Source organism: Tamandua tetradactyla, chromosome 2 (genome assembly GCF_023851605.1).
Source record: "Tamandua tetradactyla isolate mTamTet1 chromosome 2, mTamTet1.pri, whole genome shotgun sequence".
NCBI classification, from domain to species: Eukaryota; Metazoa; Chordata; class Mammalia; order Pilosa; family Myrmecophagidae; genus Tamandua; species Tamandua tetradactyla.
Genome location: NC_135328.1, coordinates 119,551,219 through 119,575,381, shown reverse-complemented (window position 1 = coordinate 119,575,381; position 24,163 = coordinate 119,551,219). Strand labels below are relative to the sequence as shown.

The 24,163-nt window shown below is 39.0% G+C and overlaps 1 protein-coding gene, 1 long non-coding RNA gene and 2 pseudogenes across 5 annotated transcripts in view; 3 read left to right on the top strand and 1 right to left on the bottom strand.

Annotated features, from left to right (window-relative positions):
- Positions 1-3,470, bottom strand: part of LOC143673750 (uncharacterized) — a 51,061-nt gene extending 47,591 nt beyond the window's left edge. For all 3 annotated transcript variants that reach the window (XR_013170583.1, XR_013170585.1, XR_013170584.1), the window contains exon 1: positions 3,158-3,470. This is a non-coding gene — a long non-coding RNA (uncharacterized LOC143673750). The remainder of the gene's footprint in view (positions 1-3,157) is intronic.
- Positions 2,924-23,404, top strand: ISCA1 (iron-sulfur cluster assembly 1). Of its 2 annotated transcripts, XM_077148661.1 has the most exons (5): positions 3,385-3,533; positions 13,021-13,115; positions 19,006-19,059; positions 21,673-21,778; positions 23,112-23,404. In XM_077148661.1, exons 1-5 carry the CDS (start codon positions 3,506-3,508, stop codon positions 23,258-23,260), a joined length of 432 nt encoding a protein of 143 aa, XP_077004776.1. In that variant the 5' UTR covers positions 3,385-3,505; the 3' UTR covers positions 23,261-23,404. The 2 variants fall into 2 exon arrangements, with proteins under 2 accessions (XP_077004777.1, XP_077004776.1); XM_077148662.1 differs by lacking the exons at positions 3,385-3,533; positions 13,021-13,115 and adding an exon at positions 2,924-3,113.
- LOC143675116 (mitochondrial import inner membrane translocase subunit Tim9 pseudogene) lies at positions 13,316-15,442 on the top strand (annotated as a pseudogene).
- LOC143673748 (geranylgeranyl transferase type-2 subunit beta pseudogene) lies at positions 15,509-18,998 on the top strand (annotated as a pseudogene).
- Positions 23,405-24,163: the final 759 nt, after the last annotated feature.

Sequence of the window (24,163 nt, the reverse complement as noted above, 5' to 3'; positions counted from 1 at the left end):
TGCATCTTCCTCCTCAGGGGTTTTTGTTTTGTTTTATAGTTTGAGAAAGTATCTTAAATTGTAAATTTTTTTTCTCAAATTTAATCTCCACATGACTGGCTTGATTTTTAATGTCATTCTGTTCTCTACTTCTGAAGCAGATTTTGTCATTGCATTTCCAATTTTCTTGAACTTATCTCATCCACTTTCCTTTTCCTCTCATATTCTCTTTACTCTTCAATTCTCTTCCTTTACATAGAAACCATGTTTTCTTGTAACCTCTTAAGAATGTTAAAAGTTATCCTGAGTTTTATTCTGATTCGTGTAGTAGTCTTTAGAGATGTACCTCCTCTTAATCTTCCCTGCTCCTTTCCTGCCTGGTGGGTTTTTTTTTAATTCCTCACAGACCAATGTCTGCCAGCAGACCTGGTGAATGGATGGCCCTGGATTCTTTCTCCCTTTATTTGGAGCTGGCCGCTACTCCTTCTCAGCACCCTAGCTCAAGAACAGGTACCTCTGCTCCATGCTCCAGGTTCCCAGGGTGTAGCTCTCTTTGAAGTACAGCTAGCCTGTCTCCCATAACAAGCTTGACAAATGCTCACTACCAAGGTTCTTGTTTCCTTTTTCTCCGGAACAAATAAAAGTATGAAATTGATTGTTCACAGCACAGCAGTGCTCCAGTGGCCCCAATCTACACTTCCTTAATCTCTTGCTCAGTGTGTACAGTATTAGCAATTTACATATTTTTAAATGTTTTTAAAATATACTTCGATAAGTTCAATTTATTTTTCATCTTGAAAATGTGTTTCACAAATGCCTACTCTTTTAGAATAAAAAAAGAATTTCCTAAGTTGAAAAAAAAACTTGGGTAGATAGGGTTCATAGTGTTGCAGGCAAAAAAAAAATTGTTGAAAAAAGAATTCTGGATTTAACTGTAAAGATGTTCTTTGGTACTTTTTGCTTTGAAAGCAGAGGTGTTTGCACAGCCAGAGTCAACAACTGAGCGCACTTTTCACTGAGTGGAGTTCTAGACTTAGTTTAGGGTTCTGGTCTTGCTGCTTTTCCAGGTCTGTATGTAGCAAGACCCTTAACCTCTTGGCTTTTCAGTTTCCTTGCCTATGAAATGCAGATCCCACCTGCACTTTCACAGTGTTCAAACTCAAGTGGTTTTATTAGGAAAACACTTTTTTTTTTAATTTCTGCAACTGAAACTAAATCCTGAAGTGCAATGTTGAGCATTTATTGATGCTTTTACCATATTAGTAGATCTTACCATATTAGAAATCTAAAAGTAGTTACAACTTGCAAATTCAATAGCTTCCACACCCACCTCATTTCCACACCAAAGGGCAGCTGCTGCTCAGAGATAAAAGAGCTGACATACTTCATACGTAATCATGAAAATGACATTAAATATGCCAAATCCACTGACAATTAGATTAAGTAAGTTAAACCTTACATGCAAAACCACTAGCCAAATTAAAAACTATTTATTAATTGGAGAAAAGTAGACAGGCAAACGCACAGTTGTCTGATGTTAAGCCTCATTTGTGAAACAGCCATGCCAGCACTCTACTTACTTCAAAGTGTGAGTGTATGCAAAGGTTTGTTTGAAACCCGCAAAGAGCTACACAACTGTGTAACATCACAATAATTGGGAAAAAATGATGCGTGTCTTTAAACGTCCATCAACAATCAGCAACGTTTATTGAGTGATTCTATGTGCCAGCACTCTAAGAGCTTTTCAAATATTAACTAATTTTATCTTTACAATATCTGTATGAGGAAGGCCATGAGAAGTAAAACATCGTACCCCAAGTCACTCAGTTAATCAACCATGAAGCCGAAAAGCAAAGCCTTTTAAACCCACAGTTTCTACTCTGCCAGCTGGGGCACGGATGTGGCCGGGGGCGGGGAAACAGAACAACCTTTTTACTGTCAGTACAAGAAACGCTGACTGCCTACTGCCTACTGACTGCCCTTATGACCCTTAGGAGGTTTTAAGGGATGAAAGAAAAATTAGGTTCTAAAAATAGGTTTCACTGATAAATTTTTTCCACTTCAAAACACCGCACAAGAATCATCCTCTAGCACCATTCTAACAATTAGGCCCTCCCTCTTTCCCTTTACCTCTAGCACTTCAGGAGAAATGCCGCCAGCCCTGATGTTCTCCTTCCATCCGCTAACCCTGATGGTCTGTCCTACCAGATTTTCTTAGTTCTTGTTTGGACGCTCTGTTTGCACGGACCCTTCCTGTGTCTGCCCGGGGCCTGTTCTCACAGTGCCTGGTGCCCGGTGGGTTTAAGTCCCTAAATTATTTGTATCGTAAACGTTTGATTGGTACTTGCTATACATGGGAGTGTTCCGTGCTGCCGAGTCACGGCTTACAGGTTTCTGCTCCGAATTCAACTAAAGCGACGGTTGCATTAGTCACCATCTCCCTTCAACGTCCCATGCAGTACAGTATGCTTGGGGAGAGCGGGGGTAAGGGTTATTACACATACTCTGCGATAATTTCCTAGTTGGACCAAAAGGAAGAATGAAAAATACGTGACTGACTGGGCACCGGAACCATCCTGCCTTTGCGAGCCATCAACTCTGGTGCTCCGCCTCAGCCTCTACGACCTATTAACGCGTTTGTTATTGGAGGATAAAAGAAGGCGGTGGCGCCACGCCCGGGGGCAGGTGGTAAAGCGAAGCGCTCCCCGAGTCCCTGAAGCCAGAAGTTATTCCGCGTCCTCCAGCCCCCCTCCTCCGACGACCTTCCTCCCGAGCCTCCCGCCGGCCGACACAGCGCCCAGTTCCGAGAACAGTACAGCCACGGATGGCCAAACCGGCTCCCCTTCCTCCCCGCCCGTCACTCACGCGGCCCGTCCAATGGCGGCGGTGGGGGCGGGGCCTGACGTGGGGGCGGGGCCTGACGTGGGGGCGCGGCCGGACGTGGGGGCGCCGTGCGCCGCAGCTTGTGGCGTCAATACGCCTGCTGTGTCCATGGAGAGAAGCTGAGGTGACCGAGCTCCGGCCGGAGGCACCGGGGCGCCGGGAGGGCCACGATGTCGGCTTCATTAGTCCGGGCCACCGTTCGGGCTGTGAGCAAAAGGAAGCTGCAGCCCACCCGGGCCGCCCTCACCCTGGTGAGTGCCCGGGGTGCGCGGCCTACCCCGTGACATTGGCTCACCTCTGCCCCCGCCAAGGGAGGTCATGGTGGCGCGGAATGAGGAGCAGGGGGTGCGGTCACGGCCGAGCGGCTAACTCCGCGTCTCAGGTTCCGCTCCGTAGCCGCGGTGTAGCCACTCTCTCATCTCGGCTCCCTCGTGGGGGGCGGTAAACAAGTTCTGGGCGGGGCTGCTCCGAGAGCGCGAGGTGCCCCGGGGGAACTACGTCTCCCAGCAGGCCGTGCGGGCGGGGGGCTAAGGGGAGGGGCGTGTGGGGCCCACCCCCGCCCGGTTGCTACGCCGCCTGCATCTGAGCCGAGGGGCCCCTAAAACGGTGCTTCTTGAGGGTCTTGCTCACCTGCAGTTGCTTGATGGCTGGGGTTGTTTGGAGGTTGTGTGGTAAGTGCTAGGTATATTTGGGTAAATAAATCAATTACATCCCTCGAGGTGAATGACAACATCGTAAATTCCGTGAGCGTCTGCTGTGGGAGCAGAGCCGTGACAAAGCTCACCCCCTCCCCCACCCCCTTGCGGGGCTTTGGTTGAGGTGCGCAGGGGGTAGAGAAACACCCTCCGTGCCTCCTTCCCGCCACCCCACCCCTCACCTCCCCAACAATCCCTGGAGATGGGAGGTCCTTAGGAAGGAAAAAGAAGGATAAATATTTCTGCTCTGAGTGAGTTTACCTCATTTTCTGGGCGAAATGTCAAACGTACTCAAAGAGCACCAGAATCCACAAGACAGACGCTTTAAGAATTTACCGTGCATGCCGTATTCTACCTGTACTGTGTTCCGCAGGTCTTTTTTGTGGGGTATTTTTTAGCTGAGGGAAAATTCACATAATACGAAATTAACTGTTTAAAGTGTACACTTAAGTGGCATTTTGTACATACCGTGTTGAGCAACCATCACTTCTATTCAGTTCCAAAGCATTTTCATCCCTCTGAAAGGAAATCCCGTATCCATTAAGCAGCCACTTGTATTTGTAGTTTTGAAAGAGATTAATTTCATAGGAAAACTTAAAAGGGGTTTGTCTCCACATATCCTGCATTTAGTTAGGGAGGAGCCTTTGTGCAAGCATTCAGCACCTAAAGACTGGAAAAAACGATTATTTAAATTGAATCTTGGATTCCATTCAGTCTGATGCTGGGGAAAAGGCCTGTTGCCAGAAATTTACAGCAAAATAGAGAAGAATTGTGATCAGAGGGGAGAATTAATAATTTATAATAATAAATGTTTTGGGCCCTTAAGGAGGTTATCCTGATTATATCCTACTGTATTCTATATTATTCTACCATAGACGTATTTTTATTTCTGGAAATGTGTACCATTTGGTTTTAGAATTTTGCAAGGTCTTGAAATCACAAGGAACTAGACAAAAGGAGGAGGGCATGATTCACTTTGTGTGTACCTTCGATCTCAGTTGAAAAAAAATTTTATTCAGCATTCAAAAGAATTGTCGTTGCTGATAATAGAGCCAGAAAGAGTAAAAACGTTTGGGGGGGGGGGGGGTGTTGACCATTTCTTTTTCTGTGATTGTTTTGGCATGTCATCTGTTCCTTCGAGATGTCTCAGTCATCCCCTTCCTCTCCATTCAGCAGACATAAAACCTACTATGTTTTAGTACTAGAAATAGTTATATACAGTTCCTGCCCTCCAGAACACAGTCCTAGTCTAGGCCTTTGCCACCTCTTCCTGAGGATAGCAACACATCTCACATTCTCAGACCTGGTCTCTACTCAGCCTTGCCCCCTTCTGCTTCAATACATGTTACCACTTATGTTAATTCTGCTAAAAAGTACTGCTTTATCGTATTAGTGTTCAGTTCACAAGTACCACATTATTTAATTAATGGAATATTTAATTAATCAGAACTCATATTGTTCCGATTAATTTGCTGGAATCCATTGTGTGAACTCATTCTACTTAACTGTATGGCTGACTTTAGAAAGGAAAGATCCTTTCCTTGAATCTCTCTTAGAAGCTAGTGCCAGTGGTAAAAATACCTCAGTGCTGATTTCCATCAATGGCCAGCTTTAGCTTTATTGCAGTAATTTTAGTGCTAGTATATATTCCTTAGTCCCAAGACACTATAACATATTCGCTCCTTGTGCTTAGTTTTCAAGTGTTTTGCAAACAGTTTTTTTAATTGAGAAATCATCGCACACATACATTCTATACATGGTGTATGATCAATGACTTTTACAATATCATCACATAGTTGTGTATTCATTGCCATGATCATTTTTTAGAACATTTACATCATTCCAGAAAAAGAAATAAAAAGAAAAAAACTCATACATATCGTACCCTTTACCCCTCTCTCTCATTGACCACTGGTGTTTTCATCTACCCAGTTTATTTTACCCTCTGTTTCCCTGTTACTTTTTTTTTTTAATCCATATCTTTCACTCATCTGTCCATACCTTGGATGTAAGGAACATCAGACACAAGGTTTTCACAATCACACAGTCACATTGTAAATGTTATGTCATTATACAATCATCTTCAAGAGTCTAGGCCACAGGAACACAGCTCTACAGTTTCCAGTACTTCCCTTTAGCCACTCAAATACTCCATAAACTGAAAAGGAATATCAATATAATGTGTAAGATAACCTCCAGGAAAACCTTCTCGCCTCTGTTTGAAATCTCTCAGCCACTGAACTTTATTTTTTCTCATTTCTCTCTTTTGGTCAATAAGGCTTTCTCAGTCCTGTGATGTTGGGTCCTGGTTCATCCTAGGTGCTCTGTCCCACATTACCAGGGAAATTTACACCCCTGGGAATATTGTCCCACATAGGGGGGAGGGCAGTGAGTTCACCTGCTGATATAGCTTAGAGAGAGAGGCCACATCTGAACAACAAAAGAGGTTTTCTGGGGGTGACTCTTAGGCCTAATTTAAGTAGGTTTATCCTTTGCAGGAATAAGTTTCATAGGGGCAAACCCCAAGATAGAGGGCTTGACCTGTGATTTGGTTGTCCCCACTGCTTGCGAGAATATCAGAAATTCTCCAAATGAGGAAGTTACATGTTTCCTGCTTTCTTCCCAATCCCCCAAGGGGACTTTGCAAATACTTCTTTATTCACTGCCCACATCACTCTGGGATTTATCGGGGCATCACACTAACCTGGACAAACCAACAAAATCTCATGCCCTAGTCAAGATTCCATGTACTTATGGTGTTCAGCTAAACTGATGATACAAGTTAAATTTGGAAAGACACTACCCAAAATATAATTTTTGCACCAAATAAATGTCTCTCCCTTTAGTCGCACATGGAAGTTGAAGTTTTAAAATATGAACGATGTCATCCTTTACCCAGTCTTCTGATATACCTTACTCTATCCAGATCAGCTTCATTCATATTTTTATTCGATGTCTGATCATTTTTTCAACTTTTAAAACAGTTTGCTGTATGAGGTGCTGCTGACATACATAGCTTCAGAGCTCAAACTTTGAGTCTCAGGTGTCATATAAATACCCAGAGTTTATGAGCGAAGACCATGTTTGTATATAAACAGCTCAGTATCTCAGGATTTAAAATTAACAGTTACACCTCCTGAATATATGTGACTGCTGTAAGAGCTTACAGTCTAGGACCCTTTGCAAACATTTTTAACCCCAGCGTATTCTGTGAAGTGCAGCAGCAGTGAGGTGATCAAAGGCCTAATGAGAGAGATAGATGAGAATAAACAAAAAGTAGAGCTAATTCATAAAACTGGTAGGAAAAGATAAATGCTACCTGATAATATGGGATGATACATTTTTGATTTTGATAATGGGAATTTGACATGTTGCAACATTTTAAAAGTGCCATACCTGTATACCTTCCCTGAGGTCAGCAAGAGGGATAGTAATGGATGAAAGGAAAAATGATTTAGTATCAGCATCAGATATCTGCGTTAACAGATGTTAATCCAGCGAAGACTGGTGGTTTGCTGGTGATAGGTTGCCCATGAAACTTTGCTATGCCGACAGGGTGGTAGGTTGCTCATGAAACTTTGCTATGCCGACAGGGTGGTAGGTTGCTCATGAAACTTTGCTATGCCGACAGGGTGGTAGGTTGCTCATGAAACTTTGCTATGCCAACAGAGATGATTCCATGATGGAAGACTTTAAGACTCTGATCCATCACATCAAAGTGCGTACCCTCAGACACTTGCATAGACCATCCAAGGTTGCCCCCCTCTTACCATTTTATTACACATCCTGGAACACATGGAATTGGATTTATATAAGCCAGCATAAGATATCATAGAAGAATCCAGAGATTTAAGGCTTCCTTGCTGGCAGAGACTTATTTTCACTAGCAAGATACTGTTATCGTACAAGTCAAAATTAGGGCAGTCCTAATTTAGAATGATGGATGTACCCACAGCTTTGCATAAAGCAACCGTTAGTGTAAGTAGACTAGAAAGAAGTGAAATTTTCTTTGGATAAATATTTTAAGAGCACTGAAATGAAAGTTATGTTTATAGTTCTCTCTTAAAACGTAACTTTCTTATATGAGTCTTAGTAACTTTTAGAGTGTCATTTTGGACTACAAAGGAATTTAAGGAACAAGTTTTTCTTGTTCCTTACAGAACAGACTTGTTCTGTACCCCCAGTATCCAATCTGTACTTCAAACTTTGGTGCCACATATATGGGCCTTGCTGATTCTCACGTCTAATCCCTGAGAGACAGAAATGATTTCTCATGCACGTGTACTTTTTAATTCCTTTGCTAATTTCGTTTTCTCACCATAGTCAACTTCCATTCTATCCCACTTTTCTGAATTTTATCCCATCTGTTCTGTACTGCTTCTTTTAATTTTTCATGTTACAGTTTCTGTAACTTACTGTCTTGTGCTTGTTCTTTATTGTAGCCTTCCTTAACTAAAATTCCATGAGAGGGAGATAGTACATATCCAGTATCTTTCTGGATGCACAGAGAAAATTTAAAGTTGATTATGGGCAATGGATGTTGTTCTAGTTTGCTAGCTGCTGAAATGCAACACACCAGAAATGGATTGGCTTTTAATAAAAGGGGATTTATTTTGTTAGTTCTTCAGGGGAAGGCAGCTGACTTTGCACTGAGGTTCTTTCTTACGTGGGAAGGCACAGGATGGTCTCTGCCGGCCTTCTCTCCAGGCCCCTGGGTTTCAACAACTTTCCCCGGGGTGACTTCTTTCTGCATATCCAAAGGCCTGGGCTGAGCTGAGTGCTGAGATGAGGAATGCCGAGCTGCTTAGACTGTGCTGTGTTGCTCTCTCTCATTTATGCACCAGCCAATTAAGTCAAACCTCAGGCACACCTCCTAGCCTACTGCAGATGTAAATCAGCAACAGATGAGGTTCACATACCATTGGCTCATGTCCACAGCAACAAAACTAGGTATCCTCACCTGGCCAAGTTGGCAACTAAATCTAACTACCACAGATGTCTTAGGGCATTAGGGCTTAACACTCTTACGAAGCCTGATTGAGGAGACTCCAAAAGAGAGCTGTTAATTCATTGAAGGACTAGACCAGAAGTCCTTTGAAAGAATGAACAGAAGTTTGTATCCAAGCACTAGATTTGTATATGAAAGCAATACTTTAACATTTTTGTTGTGAAATATAACATATATGCAAAGAGGCAGTAAATCCCAAAGTACACTATAACAAGTAATTATGGAACAGATTTCAAAGTTTGTTATGGGTTACAGTTCCCAATTTCAGATATTTCCATCTAGCTGCTCCAAGGCACTGGAGACTACAAAGAAATATCAGTATAATAATGATTCAGTAGTCATATTCATTTGTTAAATCCTAACTTCTCTATTATAACTCCTCCTTCTCTTCTGATCTTTCTCCTAGTCTCTAGGGGTATTTAGGCTATGCCTATTCTAACTTTGTTCTTATTGAAAAGGGGTGTCAACAATATGGAATAGCAGAACTTATTTATTCTGCTTTAATCTTTATTATTTCTCTTCTCCTACTTACTTTGGAGTTAGTTTGCTGGTCTTTCTGTAACTCCTCCAGGTGAGTAGTTAAGTCCTTGATTTTTGCTCATTCTTGTTTTTTAATATAGGCATTTAGGGCAATAAATTTCCCTCTCAGCGTGGCCTTTGCCACCTCCCAAAAGTTCTGATATATTGTATTCTCATTTTCCTTTAACTCCAGATAGTCACCAATTTCTCTTGCAATTTCTTCTTTCATGCACTGATTGTTTAAGAGTGTGTTATTTAATCTCCATGTGTTTGCAAAGCTTCTGGGGATTTTTTGGTGGTTAGTGATTTCCAACTTCACTCCATTGTGGTCAGAGAAAGTACTTTGAATAGCTTCAGTCTTTTTAAATTGATTAAGACCTCTTTTGTGCCGTAGCATATGGTCTATCCTGGAGAATGTTCCATGAGCACCAGAGAATAATGTATATCCTGGTGTTTGGGGGTATAATAATCTAGATATATCTGTTATGTCTAATTCATTTATCACATTATTTTGGTTCTCTATTTCCTTATTGATCTTCTGGCTGGTTGTCCTGTCTATAGAAGAGAGTTGTGTATTAAAGTCTCCCACTCTTATTGTTGAAAGATCACATATTGCTCCCTTCAGTTTTGCCGGTGTTCGCCTCAACACTGAGGCAACATCTGTCACCTTATGTACTTTGGAGCTCCTTGATTAGAAACTCCATAAAAATTTATGATTGTTATTTACTTTTGGTGCATTGTCCTTTTTATTAATATGTAGTGTCCTTCCTTGTCTCTTATGACTCTTTACATTTAAAGTCTATTTTGACTGATAGTAGTGTAGCTACTCCTGCTTTCTTTTGGTTATATCTTACATGGAACATCTTTTTCCATCCTTTCACTTTCCATCTATTTGTATCCTTGGGTCTAAGATGAGTCACTTGTAAGCAGCATAGAGATGGATCATATTTTTAAATTCATCCTGCCAATTTGTATCTTTTAATAGGTGGGTTTAATCTGTTAACATCCAATGTTATTACTGTCAAGGCAGTTCTTAAATCTACCATCTTAACCTTTGGTTTTTATTTGTCAAATCTATATATATTTTTCCCTTTTTCTCTTTTTATCCTTACCCTTACTGGTACTCTTCAATTCTGTGCCCTCCTCCAGACCTCCCTCTTTTTTTTTTTATTCAACTGACAGTACTCCCTTTAGTTGTAGGGCAGGTCTCTTGTTAACAATTCTCTCAGCATTTGTTTGTGAAAATTTTAATCTCTCCCTCACTTTTGAAGGATAACTGCTGGATAAAGAATTCTTGACTAGAAGTCCTTCTCTTTCAGAATCTTAAATATATCATGCCACTGCCTTCTTGTCTCAGTGGTGCCTGCTGTGTAGGCCGAACTTCGTCTTATGTGGCTTCCCTCATATGTAGTGAATCTCTTTTCTCTTGCTGCTTTTAGGACTTTCTGTTTCTCTTCAGGATTTGAGAATCCGATTAGTATGTGGCTAGGAGTGGGTCTGTTTGGATTTATTCTATTTGGGGTTCACTGGGTTTCTTTGACTTGTAGATTTATGTCTTTTATAAAGGTTGGGAAGTTTCCTCCCATTATCTTCTCAACTAATCTTCCTAGCCCTTTACTTTTTCTTCTCCTTCTGGGACACCAGTGATTCTTATATTTGTGTGTTTTTTTTCCTCCATCATTTCTCTGAGATCCAGTTCCAATTTTTCATCTTTTTTGCTATTTGTCTTTTGTGCATTCGAGTTTAGTGTCCTGTCTTCTAGTTCATTTATTCTTCTGCCACTACAGATCTGTTTTTTGTCTCTAGTATAGTTTTAATTTGATCTGCACTATCCTTCATCTTTGAGAGCCCTTGTTTTTCTATTTTTTCTTTTAAATTCTTCTTTATGCTCTTCTAGTGTCTTCTTGATATCCTTTATATCATTAGCCAACCCATTGAATTTATTTAGGAGATTTGTAAATGTGTTTAATTCATTGTTCCAAATTCTGTTGTCTCCTCCAGTGTTTTATTTATTTATTTATTTTGGAGAGAGTGCATGGTCCAGGAATCAAACCTGGGTCTTCCCACATGGAAGGCAGGCATTCTACCACTGAACCATCCAGTGTTTTCATTTGGTCATTTGGCTGGGCTATAATATCTACCTGCATCTTCATGTGCTTTGTTATTTTCTTTTGCTTCAAGGCATTTGATTATCTTGATAAGGTTATTTTGAAAGTTGTTTTCCCTTGCTCGTCTGTGGTTTTGTATGTGCTCGGGTTTGATTTTGTCTCCTTTTGCTCTTGGTTTGTCAGTAATTCCCTGCCAAACCAAGGCCTGGACCTCATGCAAAAGTTGCAGCTCTACTTGAAGATCTGTTGAACACTAGGCAGATAGACATGTTGCCAGACTGCAGTTTCTGCATCTTCTTAGCAGATGGTACTTTTGGGCCACCTCCTCCCCTCAGGCCCACCTCTTTCTTCCTGCAGTGTCTGATCAGGAGAGAGACCCAGTGCAGTTCCAGCCTAGGCCACTGGTCTCAGTGCACACTGAAAGCTGCCAAATTCCGGGGCTGGGAGTGGACAGTGTGCACCTAGGCAGAAAATCCACTTGTGGGCTTGATGGATCTGGTGGTTGCTCAGCTCCCACTTGGAATGATCTTGGGCCGTGGTACTGAGTATTTCTGAGTATTTCAACTGCCTCTGCCCTCAGCCAACCCAGAAAAGCCTGGCAGCGCGGTGCAGCTCGTTTTGCTTTCTTGACTGCACTTCTCTGCCCATGCATCCCTGAGGGCTCTGGGCCTCCATGGGAAAGAGGAAGCAGTAGCAGGATCCAAGAAATCTCTTTGGCTACCAATTGTCAGACCAGCTCCACTCTGCATCTCCCCCTCCTCCCAAAAGGAGGGCCCCCCCCATTCTCTGCCAAAAACCAGGTGCCCACATCCACCTAGTCTCAGAGGTCAAGGTCAAGCATTGTGCACTGGTTGGAAGGTCTCTACACTTGCAAACAAAGTCTGCTGGCTTCCAGTTTCTCCACCGGAGCTCCTGGCTGTGGAGCTGAGAGGGAAGAGCTCCCCTGCTAGCTGCAGAGGCAGGCAGGAATGCAAGAACGCCCGCTTATTCGGAACCTGCTGCTTCATGTGCAGTGCTGCTTACCCCATGTGGATTCACAACAAAGCACAGTCACCCCATTCTCTCTGTCCCAATGTCTCCGCTTTTTTGTCCAGGACATCCTTATAGTGCAGAAAGCCCTCTTTGGTCACTCGAACCCTGGAACTGCTGTCCCCGTCGTTTTTCCGTCACTTCTCTAGTTGTTCCATGGAGGGGTGAATTCCTATCATGAAAGCAGTTTAAGGGAATACAGCAGAGGAAAAAGTGGAAGTAGCCCAAATAGCTAACAATGAGGGAATAGATAAATTTGAGTAGACCCTGTTGGTGAAATATTACATAGTCATTGTAAATAATGACAGAACAACAACAGCAAAAAAGACCCAAGGGTTTTGGTGTCATAGCTCTGCTCTTTCACTTACTAGCCATGTGACTTTATGCAGATTATTTAATTTTTAATACCTAAATCACAGAATTGTAAAAATAAGATGATGTAGTGCCTAGAAGGCACTCAATAAATAGTGGATGTATGCTGATTACTGTATATCAGATGAGAAGCATGGTATATTAAATTTTTTAAACATTCTGCAATATCGTGTATATATACTATGATTACTAATGTTATGAATGGACAAAATAGAAAAGACAAACAGGACTGTAATGCCAGCCACAGTTGTTGAAGAATAAGTTAAACAAAATATACTGCTTTTTTGTTGTTGTTGGCTGTTATTTGATTACCGGTTTGTAAATATTAAAATGTCAGATTTATAATGAAATTACAATAATTTGTAGTGTTGGCACATTTTTAGAATACATAATCATGGGATTAACTTAATTTTGTTTTCTTAAACAGCAAATATGAAATTTACCTTGGGAAGGACTTACTTAAAAAAATCCAGCACTGAGGATGAAAAGTTTCTGCTACAAGAAGTAGGAATACTGGATAAAGTAAAAGTTCTAATAACTATGAAACTATCAGATACTTTCAGCTACATACTTTTTCCAAAATTTTAACAAAAGAGCCTGCAAATAAATTTTCCTTTTAAAAAGGGCCAAAATAGCTCACTCAAAGATATTCTTTCACTATTTAAAGAATGCCATGTTCCTGTGATTAACATGTGAGTAGATTAAAAACCAACATTGTATTTCAGTGGGTTTTAAGAACCTCTTAATTTTTAATTCACAGGCCAAATCTTGGGTAATTTGCAGAGTCATTAATTTTACATAAATTTCTTGGAAACATATGAGTTTCTTAGATGTTTTAGGGAGTGCATGGAAATTGGAAGGGAGACTGTAGGTAGGGCTGGTAGGCCTGCAGCGTGTTGTTTTGTTGAAAATGTTGCACTATTTCCCAGATTTATTTTTATTTAAGTGGAAATTTGCCAGTGTGTGCAAAGTGATGGAGAGTAAAGTAAGATCCTTTGCATATCTAGAATTTATATAAATATGTGTATGTGTATATATAGCCTCAAACATTCCTTATTCAGTCATTCTAACTTGTTCTAAAAGAGCAGCCACTTGAAAAATTTAAAAACCACATCTCTCCCCTTGATTGAACCTTGAATATAGAGTATCCATAGTTAGTGACATTCTCCCAAGGGAATATACTTGGTTTTCTCCTGACAGAAACATTTGATTCAATAACAGCAGCTCCTAGGCACACAGATTCCTGTTTATTGTTATTTTCCACTTCAGCACTGTTCAGTATGAGATCGGGACATCAGCTACTTTCTGATAGTTGTGGTAGGGGGACCATTTTCTGTGAATTGCTTTCATTACTAGGTAAGTGTTTTCTACTAAGAATTGAGGAAAGAAGAAAATATATTATTTTGTAAAAACAAAATAGACAATTTTCAAAATCTATTAGAAATAAAATACTTGGGGCTGATTGCCCTAGTAGTGCACGGTTCCCATTGGATTTGTTTACAACGTGCAGTGGCACATCGTCTGTACCTTTGACCTCTGTCTTGGCCAGCATCAAACCAAGAATGTTCATTGGGTTTTAGTTCCACAAATATTTTCCCATGCTTTTTTCTATTTTTAACTTACCAGAAATTTTTTGTGTGTGACAGTTATTAGATTAATTTCTTCAGCACTCACAGAAGATATGACCATGAAAATTTCTAAATGAAAGATGAAACTGGTTTTTACTGGCGATAAGTAAAGGGTGAATGTGCACTTAGGAATTTTTCTCATAAATATTTCTGTAACTGTTTGAGGGTGATGTTCTGTGATCTCTACATCAACAAAGTCTTTATACTGCTCTTCAACATTTCCTTCTTCCTCCCACTTCTTAGCCCCCATGTCTGCTTGGGTTCCTTCTCTCCTGCTCTGATAGAAATGTGGGAAAGGGCGTTTAGAGACTAATCTACTGGTAGTGATTTAGTAACTTTTTTTTTACAGTGCTACACAATAAGAAATATATGCACATATGCACCATATAATAATAACTAAAAGTTGCATTAAACAGTATATGCTTTTATTAAGTGTGATGCGTTGTTTTCTTTTCTACTTTAATGTTTTTTAAAAATGTTTGTCTCAGCCTTCGAAATTGGTTTCATGACCCTCCTAAATTGAGTCCAGACTGTTTAAAATTCCTCATCCGGTTGAGTCCTTACCTATCCAGAGCAGGAGCACACACTCCAGGGCCCTCTTTGGGTCAGCTCCCCTCAACAGAGCTTTGAGTTCTAGCTACAGTTACCACTAAGTCATAGGTCATAATATCCAGATTCCAGGATTTTGCAAATCAATAAAATAACTGGGCCGCTCCAGCATGTTCTTTTCTCTCCAGCTGCAGCAGCAGCAGCCCTGACCCAGCCTGTTGTCCCCAGACTCAACCTGCAGCACAGTCCCCCAACCTCGTACTGGTGTTGAATGCTAAAGCCATGCCTAAGTAAGAAATCCAGCCTCGCTGGAGACATTCAGGCAAAGGTTGGACAACCACTTTTCCAGAACAGAAAGGGAATGTATGCTTCAGAAAAGGTGATTAATAAACATACCTAAAGAATATGGCTGCTCAGATTCCAGAATCTGATCAGATAAAACAGTTTAAAGAATTTTTTAGAACCTACAATAAACATATAGAAACCTGCTTTTGGGATTCTGTTAAAGATTCACAACAAGAGAAGTAAACCTGAAGAGACCACCTGTTCAGAGCATTGCTTACAGAAATATTTTTAAATGACACAAAGAATATCCATAAGATTTCAGAAATACCATACTCAGCAGAATGAATCCCTAAAGCAGCCAAAGCAGGATTCCTTGGCCTACCATGATAGAGGAGTCCTCATGGGTGGGCTTTCAACAAAAGACTGCACCTCCTCCTCTTGGATGGGCTTTCAACAAAAGACTGCACTGGAGGTGAGGATTCATTTAAAATGATCCTCTGAAAGCAGTAGCTGCCATTTTAAACCACCTGTCATGGATGGTGTTTGAAAACCAGTGGAGAAACAAAATTACTATGTACCAAGAATAATCAAAATAGAAGTTCTTAATTGTTCAATGAAAATAATAAGATGCAATGTATATTGCAGCTTTAAGATTCAGCAGGTTGGTCACTTAGGCAGAAAAATAAACCATTGTTTCTTCAATTGTGGCTATTAACTTTAAAGCAACATGAGTGTTCAGTCATATATGAAATGGGAAAAAATATTTTTATGAGTAAAATAAATGAAAATATCACTGAGCAGTTGTTATGCTATATAATACTGTACTGTCTGACTGGACTATGGATACATTGAAATGTTTTTCAATTAGGATCATCCTCCAAGCATTCCTGTTCATTCATACCTACCTCAAATTGCTAGTAAATACACAAAATTATTATTTGCTAATCATTTCAATGCATTATCCTTTTCTAGCCTCCCTTCTTGTGTGACAATAAGCTTACACGTTCTTATGTGTATTTCTAGCTAAACAGTTTCATGTATCTTCAGGAAACATCCCATGAGCAGCTAGCTTGGAAATGTTAAGTAGCTGACCATTGTGCTCTAGTGTAGTCTGGGATTATTTTGTTCTTCTTGTTATTTTGTGTTTTGTTGAAAGGCTAAGTATCAAACCTAAATGATTCCAGGTCATACCAACATTATACAATTTATGCTCAGCCATGAGAATTTCAGACTGTTCAAACTTTTCTCTTGTGATCAGTGTAATAAAAAGTGAACCAAAGTTTAAAAAAAAGAAAGAAAAAAGGAAGAAATGGAAGGACAAGCCTAGGATTGCCAATAGAGGAGCTAATTGAAGTAGCAACAACATAAACTCTTCTTAATTTCATCATTGTAATAATGGCTGGCTTATATTGACTCTTTGTGTTTGACTCTGTTCTAAATGCTTTTCAAAATTAGTTTATTTAATCCTCACAAGAATTCTGAGGAGGAGGGACTATTATCCCCATTTTACCAATAAGGAACTTGAGGTCAGAGAAGCAAAGTAGCATGAGTGCCATTGAGACACAGCTAGGACTTGGACCAGGAATCCAAACAAGGTTGTTCTTTATAGCCTTCTTCCTAAGAAAGTAGGGTTAGTACTGCCAGCCTGTACATATCATGTTGTGAGGTATGTTTCTCTCATTTTGAGAACCACTAGTCTAGAGTCAACAGCTTTTGTCCTGAAAAATGCTTCCCTGTTCCTATTTCTGTTGGTTACAAGCTTAATTCTGTGCCTCTATATTTCCTTAGATGTTTATTTAATCAAGATTTAGAATCTGTGTAAACATTTGGTGAGGCTAGTAAGAGAAGCTCATCTGGGTTATTTAATGCTAGTGCCACCCTTTTCTCTACCTATGAATTTTGATGGATTTGAAATAGGTTTTGGGTATACAACAAGGCAGTAGGGTTAATAATAACAAACAGGAAGAAACCTGAATGTCGACTTCCCCAATGTGGTACTTTATTCATTTGTTGAGTATTTGAATTCCTTCCATGTTTCATACAGTGTATTTGTTGATAGGCTTACGGTAGATGAACAAATTACAGTTGTGATGTGCATTGCTAGTACCCTAGAGATAATGACAGAAAGCTAACCCAGAATGGGGGAGCAAGATTAAAAGAATGTAGAGACCTGTTGAGTTCAGATAATGTTTCTTGCTGTTATCAGAATGGGTCAGGAACTGACTGGGAGGGACACATGGCAAAAGGATGTTGTCAGGCTATTTGTACCTGACACCCTAGTGGAGAAACATGCAGATTATCTTGTCTCCTATGGCTTAAAGAAAAATGTGAATACTGTAATCTGAGTATTTAAAAACAAGTGGCATCTATTGGGGTCTCACAGTAATAAATCTCATGGGACAATTTATTCGCATGAATAGGAAAGAAATTCTAACATTCTTCTGTACACTCTTAGTGCTGTTCAGATTCTTACTCTGTATGGTAGTTGTATTGATGTAAATAAAGTTGTGGAATATGTTCAAAGTCTGCAGAAAGAAGATGGATCTTTTGCTGGAGACATGGGGAAAAATTGGCATAAGTTATTTCTGTGCAGGGGCAACTCTGGCTGCATTAGGGAAGCTGGATGCTATTAATTTGAAAAAGGCAATCAATTTTATTTTGCTCTGTATGAAATTTGATGGTGGATTTGGTTGCACACCACTTTCTGAATCTCCTGCTGGGTGAATCTGTTGTTGCACAGGATTCCTGACTATTACTAGTCAGTTGCGTCAAGTAAATTCAAATTTACTGGGTTGGTGGCTTTGTGAATGACAGTTACCATCAGATGGACACAGTGGAAGGCCAGAGAAGTTACAAGATGTGAGCTATTCGTGGTGGGTGTTGGCTTCCCTAAAGATAGTTGAAGGCTTCATTGGGTTATCAGAGAGAAATTGTCTTTCATTTTGGCATGTCAAGATGAAGGACCTGGAGGATTTGCAGACAGGCCAGGAGAGATATGGGGGATTCTTTTCATACCTTATTTGAAATTACTGGACTATCACTTTAAGAGGAAGATCAAATTAAACCTGTTAGTCCTGTTTTTTGCATGCCTGAAGAAATGCTTCAGAGGGTGAACGTTCAGCCTGAATTGGTGGGCTGGCTTTGTTGATGTAAAAGTTGCTTACTGTAATTTTTCCATCTTAACACTCTATATTTGAAGGGCTTACCAGATTTTTAAATTATCATTCTAAATCTGTTAGTATTAGGGCGGGCCACAGTGGCTCAGCAGGTAAGAGTGCTTGTCTGCCATGCCCAAGGACCTGGGTTCGATTTCCGGTACCTGCCCATGTGAAAAAATAAATAATAAAATAAAAAAAATAATAAATCTGTTAGTATTTTGTATAGTAATTGTGTTAAGTTAGTTTTAATAAATTATATAAAATTATACTTGTAAAATAAAGACCTGTCTAGATTTTTTCTTCTGAAATATTGTCTTTCTGAGTATAGTTTTTTTGCTTATGCTTGTGCATTTTTGTTTAGGTTTTCATAATAAAGCAAATTTATATGGAAGTTTAACAGCTCTTGGGGCAATTTTGAGGTTCTACTTGATTCTTCCCCATGTACTCTCTTCATGCATTGTACAACGATAATGTAAATTTTTGTGTCAACAAGAATATTAACTGTTAAAAATGGAAAATCCTATAGAATGAATTAAAAGGTACACAAAAAAATTAGAAGGATGTCACTAGCAGATACTGAAAATATAAAAGACAGTGCTTTGAATTGAGTAGAATTTATGTATTTGTGTATAAAATCCACAAAGTAGATTGTGGGTTCTCTGGAGAGAATGAAAAATAAATCATCACATGAATTGGCTAAAGCTAAATGTGAACCAGTCTTAAAGACAAGGAAATATGAGACTTTGAAGAATACAAATTTTGTAGCTAAAAACATAACATTTCTTTTTTCAGACACCTTCAGCAGTAAACAAGATAAAACAGCTTCTAAAAGATAAGCCTGAACATGTAAGTAAAACAAATAAAATATTTTGTAAAAAACTGAAGTATCTTCAAAATGAATTTATCTTGTGATACATCGTTATGTTTTCATTAATTGAGGCTTTTATTAAAAAATAGTATATGTTCATGATTTCAAAAGATTCACATAATACAAAGGATTATTGAATGAAAGGAAGTTGCTCTCTCACCCAGGCTCCCCGTCATCATTGTCCCTTACAGTGTGGTACAGTGCCAGGCGTGATGCTGTCAACTGGTAGGGATGTCCTAGTGCACCTAGGTAGGATAGCTGCCTGGACGCAGAATTGGTAAGGGATGTGTGCATGATTTAAATCTTTGAACGTTCTGAATTGCCAATGGAGTACCTATAAATTACTTGAAATAATAATTAATCTGTGGCGAAGGAATAATTAGACCACCCAGCAGTTCTAAGTTCAGTTGTCCAGCCTATGTACAGTGTAACAAGGAGGTCTAGCACCTTCCTGCTAAGAATGTCATTTGCTCAGTGCTAAAGCATATCAGAGTCCCAGTTCGGTTTGGATAGATTAAGGACTATAAATTAATCTAGTATAAATTAACCAAACAAAATAAGAATTTAGCTTTGTAGATTTGAGGGGAAATGTGTTTTACATTGTTTGTATTGAAAAAAAGAGGATTGATCAAATACTTCATCAGATGTAATTTGGGTACAAGCAATCCCTTTTCCAAACTCCAGTTACCTAAAGCTGTATATTCATGTGCTCTTTCAGTCCCTCAGTGCTCCTTTTCACTTGGGAACCTCCTCTGTAAACCATACTCAAGTTAAATTTTAATATCTAGATGGATTCCTAATATTCATACTTCCTGCTTGCTTGTGTCCTCCTATTTACAAAAATAAAAGTCAGGTTAAACAAGTCCTTACCACCTGTGTTCCATAATTTCAACTAGGCAGTTTTTAATCACACTGAAGAGGTGAAATCTTCTCACACATTCTCTAAGTAGTAACTCTGAAGGCAAATAAAACCAGAGTTCTCTCTCCTTGTGGTTTAAGAACAGAAGAAACTGCTTCAGCATGTCTAAGCTCCCAGACATTTTAACATTTCACCAAATTTCTTCCCTCTTCATGATTATTTTCCTGAAGCAATTACAGGCTACTGTTTTTCAGGGAATCAGAATCTGCTTGGTGAAATAATACTTTTTATAGTATACTTAAATGAAAAAGCAGAAAGGCTCCAAATTTTAAAAATTAGATAGGTATTGTTAGAAAAGTACATTAACAGTGATATTTAGAAAGTGCTATTTGGTCCCTTTTTTTTTTTTTTTAATTTCTTACCTCTTATTGACTTTTGCTTTCTGGTATTTGAAAATTAAGGCCCCTGTGCAGAAGTAGTATGATCTCAGGTGAAGGCCTAAGAACTTTTGTAAACGAGCATCTGGAGAACATCTCACTGAATGATGTGGGGTAGAAACATTTTTTAGAAAGTCCAGTTTTCTAGATTGGCATCTCTACCATAAGATATTTTTCTTTTTCCTTTTTTTAAAAAGCCTTTTTTTTAACAGTTTTTTCCTACTTTTTAATTTTTTTCTGTTTTTATTTTTATTTTACAAGAAAATCAGAAAGTACAGTTCCCATATACTTACTATCACACACATAGCTTTCCCTATTATTAACATATGCATTAGTGTGGTACCTAGTTTATGTTAGGATTGACTCTATGTGGTGTATTTTTCTTTGGATTTTTATATATTTATTCTGGTAACATAGATACTAAAGTTTCCCCTTTTAAGCCACTTTCAAATACACTATCCACTACTGTTAACTGTATTCACACAGTTGTGCCACATCACCACCATTTGTTACCAAAACTTTTCTGTTGTACCAAACAGAAACTCTGTACTAATCAAGCATCAACCCCCCATTCACTCTCCCACCCCTGCCCTAACCTGTATTTGACTTTCTGGCTATAAATTTACGTATTCTAATTATTTCATATAAATGAAATGATACAATATTTGTCCTTTTGTGTCTGGCTCATTTTCACCCAACATGAAGTCTTCAAGGTTCATTCATATTTGAAATTAGATCTCTTCCCTTAGAAAATGATATTCCCAGCCTAAATGTCCAATAGTAAATGTGAATTTATTAACTGGCATCAGTATAGTGGAATATTACATTGGCATTACATGTAAATAAAAATTACAAAGGTTAATTACATGGAAAATTATGTCTTAAGTGGAAAAACAGAATAGAATTTTATTTCTGCTGTAATTAAGACTATTCAGATTATATGTATGGCAAGAATTAGAAGAAAATATGTCAAAAACATATAAGCTGTTTTATTAGGGTAGTAGTAATTGTACATTTTCTTCTGTATTTTGTTGTTTCTGTATTAATTGGTTTTTATTCCTTTTGGATCCCCATTACTGTTATAATGAGGTTTGTTCGGTAGTTAATTCTTTGTAATGCTTTCTTCCCCATTGCATACTTCCTACAGGGACATTTTATAGCCAGTAGTCTAATATTTATCTTACTTCCGAGTATATGAGAAAATAAATAATAATAAATAGCCATTTTAAAATTAGTGTTATTACTTAATCTGTAAAACTTTAAAAACTAAGTTTATTTTTACGATTCTTTTCCAGGTAGGTGTGAAAGTTGGCGTCCGAACCAGGGGTTGTAACGGCCTTTCTTACACTCTAGATTATACGAAGACAAAAGGAGATTCTGATGAAGAAGTTGTTCAAGATGGTGGGTATTTAATAACTTTTCAGTAACTGACTTATACACAGTATCTGAAGGAGTGTGGTGCTGTATTATCTGTATTGAATAGATGAAGAAACTGAGGTACAGAGAGATTAAGTCGTTTGCCTAAGGTCTCTCAGCTTAGTGAGACTTGACCCCAAATCACGTGCACTCAGCAGCTGTGCACTTAATAACTAAACAGTAGGTGTGCTTGTTTGTTTCATTTACAAAAAGTCATCATTGTGTTCAGAAAGGTTTTAAGATGCTGAAACTTCAACGTGAACCAATTCACCATTTTTATGTGAAGAAAAAGTTGTACATCTGTGTCCAGTGTCAGCTCACGCTTTTGAGGAATTAATTATCTATTGCCCTGTTATTAAAATTTTCAGTGCTCTAATTATCATGTTTGCCACCATTCCTATCCTGCCCAGTAATTTCATAAAATCTAATTAAAACAAAATGAATATTGCTACAATTTGAAGGGAATTTCAATGAGGATAGGCTTTGCAGTGTTGGTTTTGTGCACTGGAGCATGTATAGTACACAGGCCTTGCCTGCATGTGAGGCATGGTTACCTAAGAGTGGATTCCTTTTATTGAACTGAAGTTACTAACCAATAAAGATTTTTTAAGACATTATTTTTCAAATCAACTCATAAACTCTTATAACTTAAGATTTTCATCTTAAGGAAGAAGCAGTCTAAGAATTATGTATGGTTTATTTTTAAATAATGGCTTAATTTTTTAAAAGGAAGAAAGCTTTCTTCAGATATTTTGTCTTGGTTGCTTTTATAATCAAACTGATTAAATCTACATAATGCCATACTCTGCCTATGTGATTACCAGGCAGTTACATTATTACCAGTTTTCCCACCCATAACCAGAAGAACAGAACTATTGCTGTTGTACTGGTTAAGTCTTAGTAAAATAGCCCCATCATGCCCACATCCTTCACGTGTCACTCAGCCTGGCTGTATGTTCTGCTTATAGACAGTGCCTCAGGGTTGTCGTTAGTTTTATTGACTCCATCTTTATGCAGCTGTCACTAATAATATACACATTTATGAAAGGAAAATTTAGTTTTACACAGATTTGTTATGCAGTTTACTCGTATAAAACTGTCCACCCTAATACACTTGTTTTGATATAGATTATCCAGTGGGAAAAGGGGCAGACAGAAAATTGAGCACTTAATCCTTTAAAGGAAATACTGAAACATACTCAGAAGCTTTGTGTTTGACTTCTGTTAGTGGTTGCTATTTCAGATTCACTGTACTTTGAATTGGCAGGTTCCATAAGATATGCAGACTTTGTGTGATACATGTTTTCTTTTCCCCAAGGAGTCAGAGTGTTCATTGAAAAGAAAGCACAGCTAACATTATTAGGGACAGAAATGGACTATGTAGAAGACAAATTATCCAGTGAGTTTGTGTTCAATAACCCAAACATCAAAGGAACTTGTGGCTGTGGAGAAAGTTTTAATATCTGACACCCCAGGACTCCTCCGTCAAGTGTAGGCTTCAGGGACACTCCTGGAAGACTTCGGCTTACTGAAGAAATAATGTGACTGTCACATTGTCAAGGTTTCTAAGTGTGGCTGCCTTATGAGGAAATAAATGCATTTTGAAAATGAGGCCATTGTGTTGAATTCAAGAAGTGATATTTGGATTCTTTTTAGAAGATGAAAAATGAGAAGCCATTACTTTCTTTGGATCATTTTTTTGTTCTGTGAAGAAAGAGAAAAATCCTACCCTACACTTAACTCTCTCGCATCCTTTCTGTTAGTACATATTTCATTGAAGTTGCCTTAGTGGTAGGAGTTCAGGTAGATCTCTGTCAAATGGCTTGAATTGTCCAACTCCCACGGCATTTTCCCAACCAGATCGATGAGTCTTGAAATTCAGAGGCAAGGAATCCTGACTGCTTGTATTAATGTGGTAGGTAATGCATTGCTTTTTCTGCCCAAATTTGTCATGGCCTTTTTACATTTTAATTAAAAATGTCATTGCTGAATGCCTCATTTGCCTGACCTTTAACAGTACCAGCCATTAGATGAAAGTTTGGGGCAACAATTTCCTATAACTGAATGATGGTGCAAAAGATAGAAAATACTCCACCACCTGTTTGTTAATCCATTTCTTTTACCACCCTAAGTATCAAAATACTCATATGGGGTCTGGAGCTCACTTAGATTCTTTTAGTTGAAAGGTCTCTTAAAAGCCACCTAGCCCACTCTCCACTTAATTCCATAGCGGAGTAAGCAGAACCGCAGGGACGCTAAAGGCTTGTCTAAGCTCACATTGCAAGTTAGGGCAGCATCAGAACTCAATCTCAGGTCTCCTGCCACCGTAAGTGACACATTTCCTGTGCTCTGAGGCAGTCAGCAGAGTTA

Coding starts and splice junctions, on each gene's coding strand:
- ISCA1 (XM_077148661.1), top strand. CDS start 3,506: ATGGCTGGGGTTGTTTGGAGGTTGTGTG. Junction 3,534..13,020: donor GGTTGTTTGGAGGTTGTGTG/GTAAGTGCTAGG, acceptor TTTCTTAAACAG/CAAATATGAAATTTACCTTG. Junction 19,060..21,672: donor TAAAAGATAAGCCTGAACAT/GTAAGTAAAACA, acceptor ATTCTTTTCCAG/GTAGGTGTGAAAGTTGGCGT.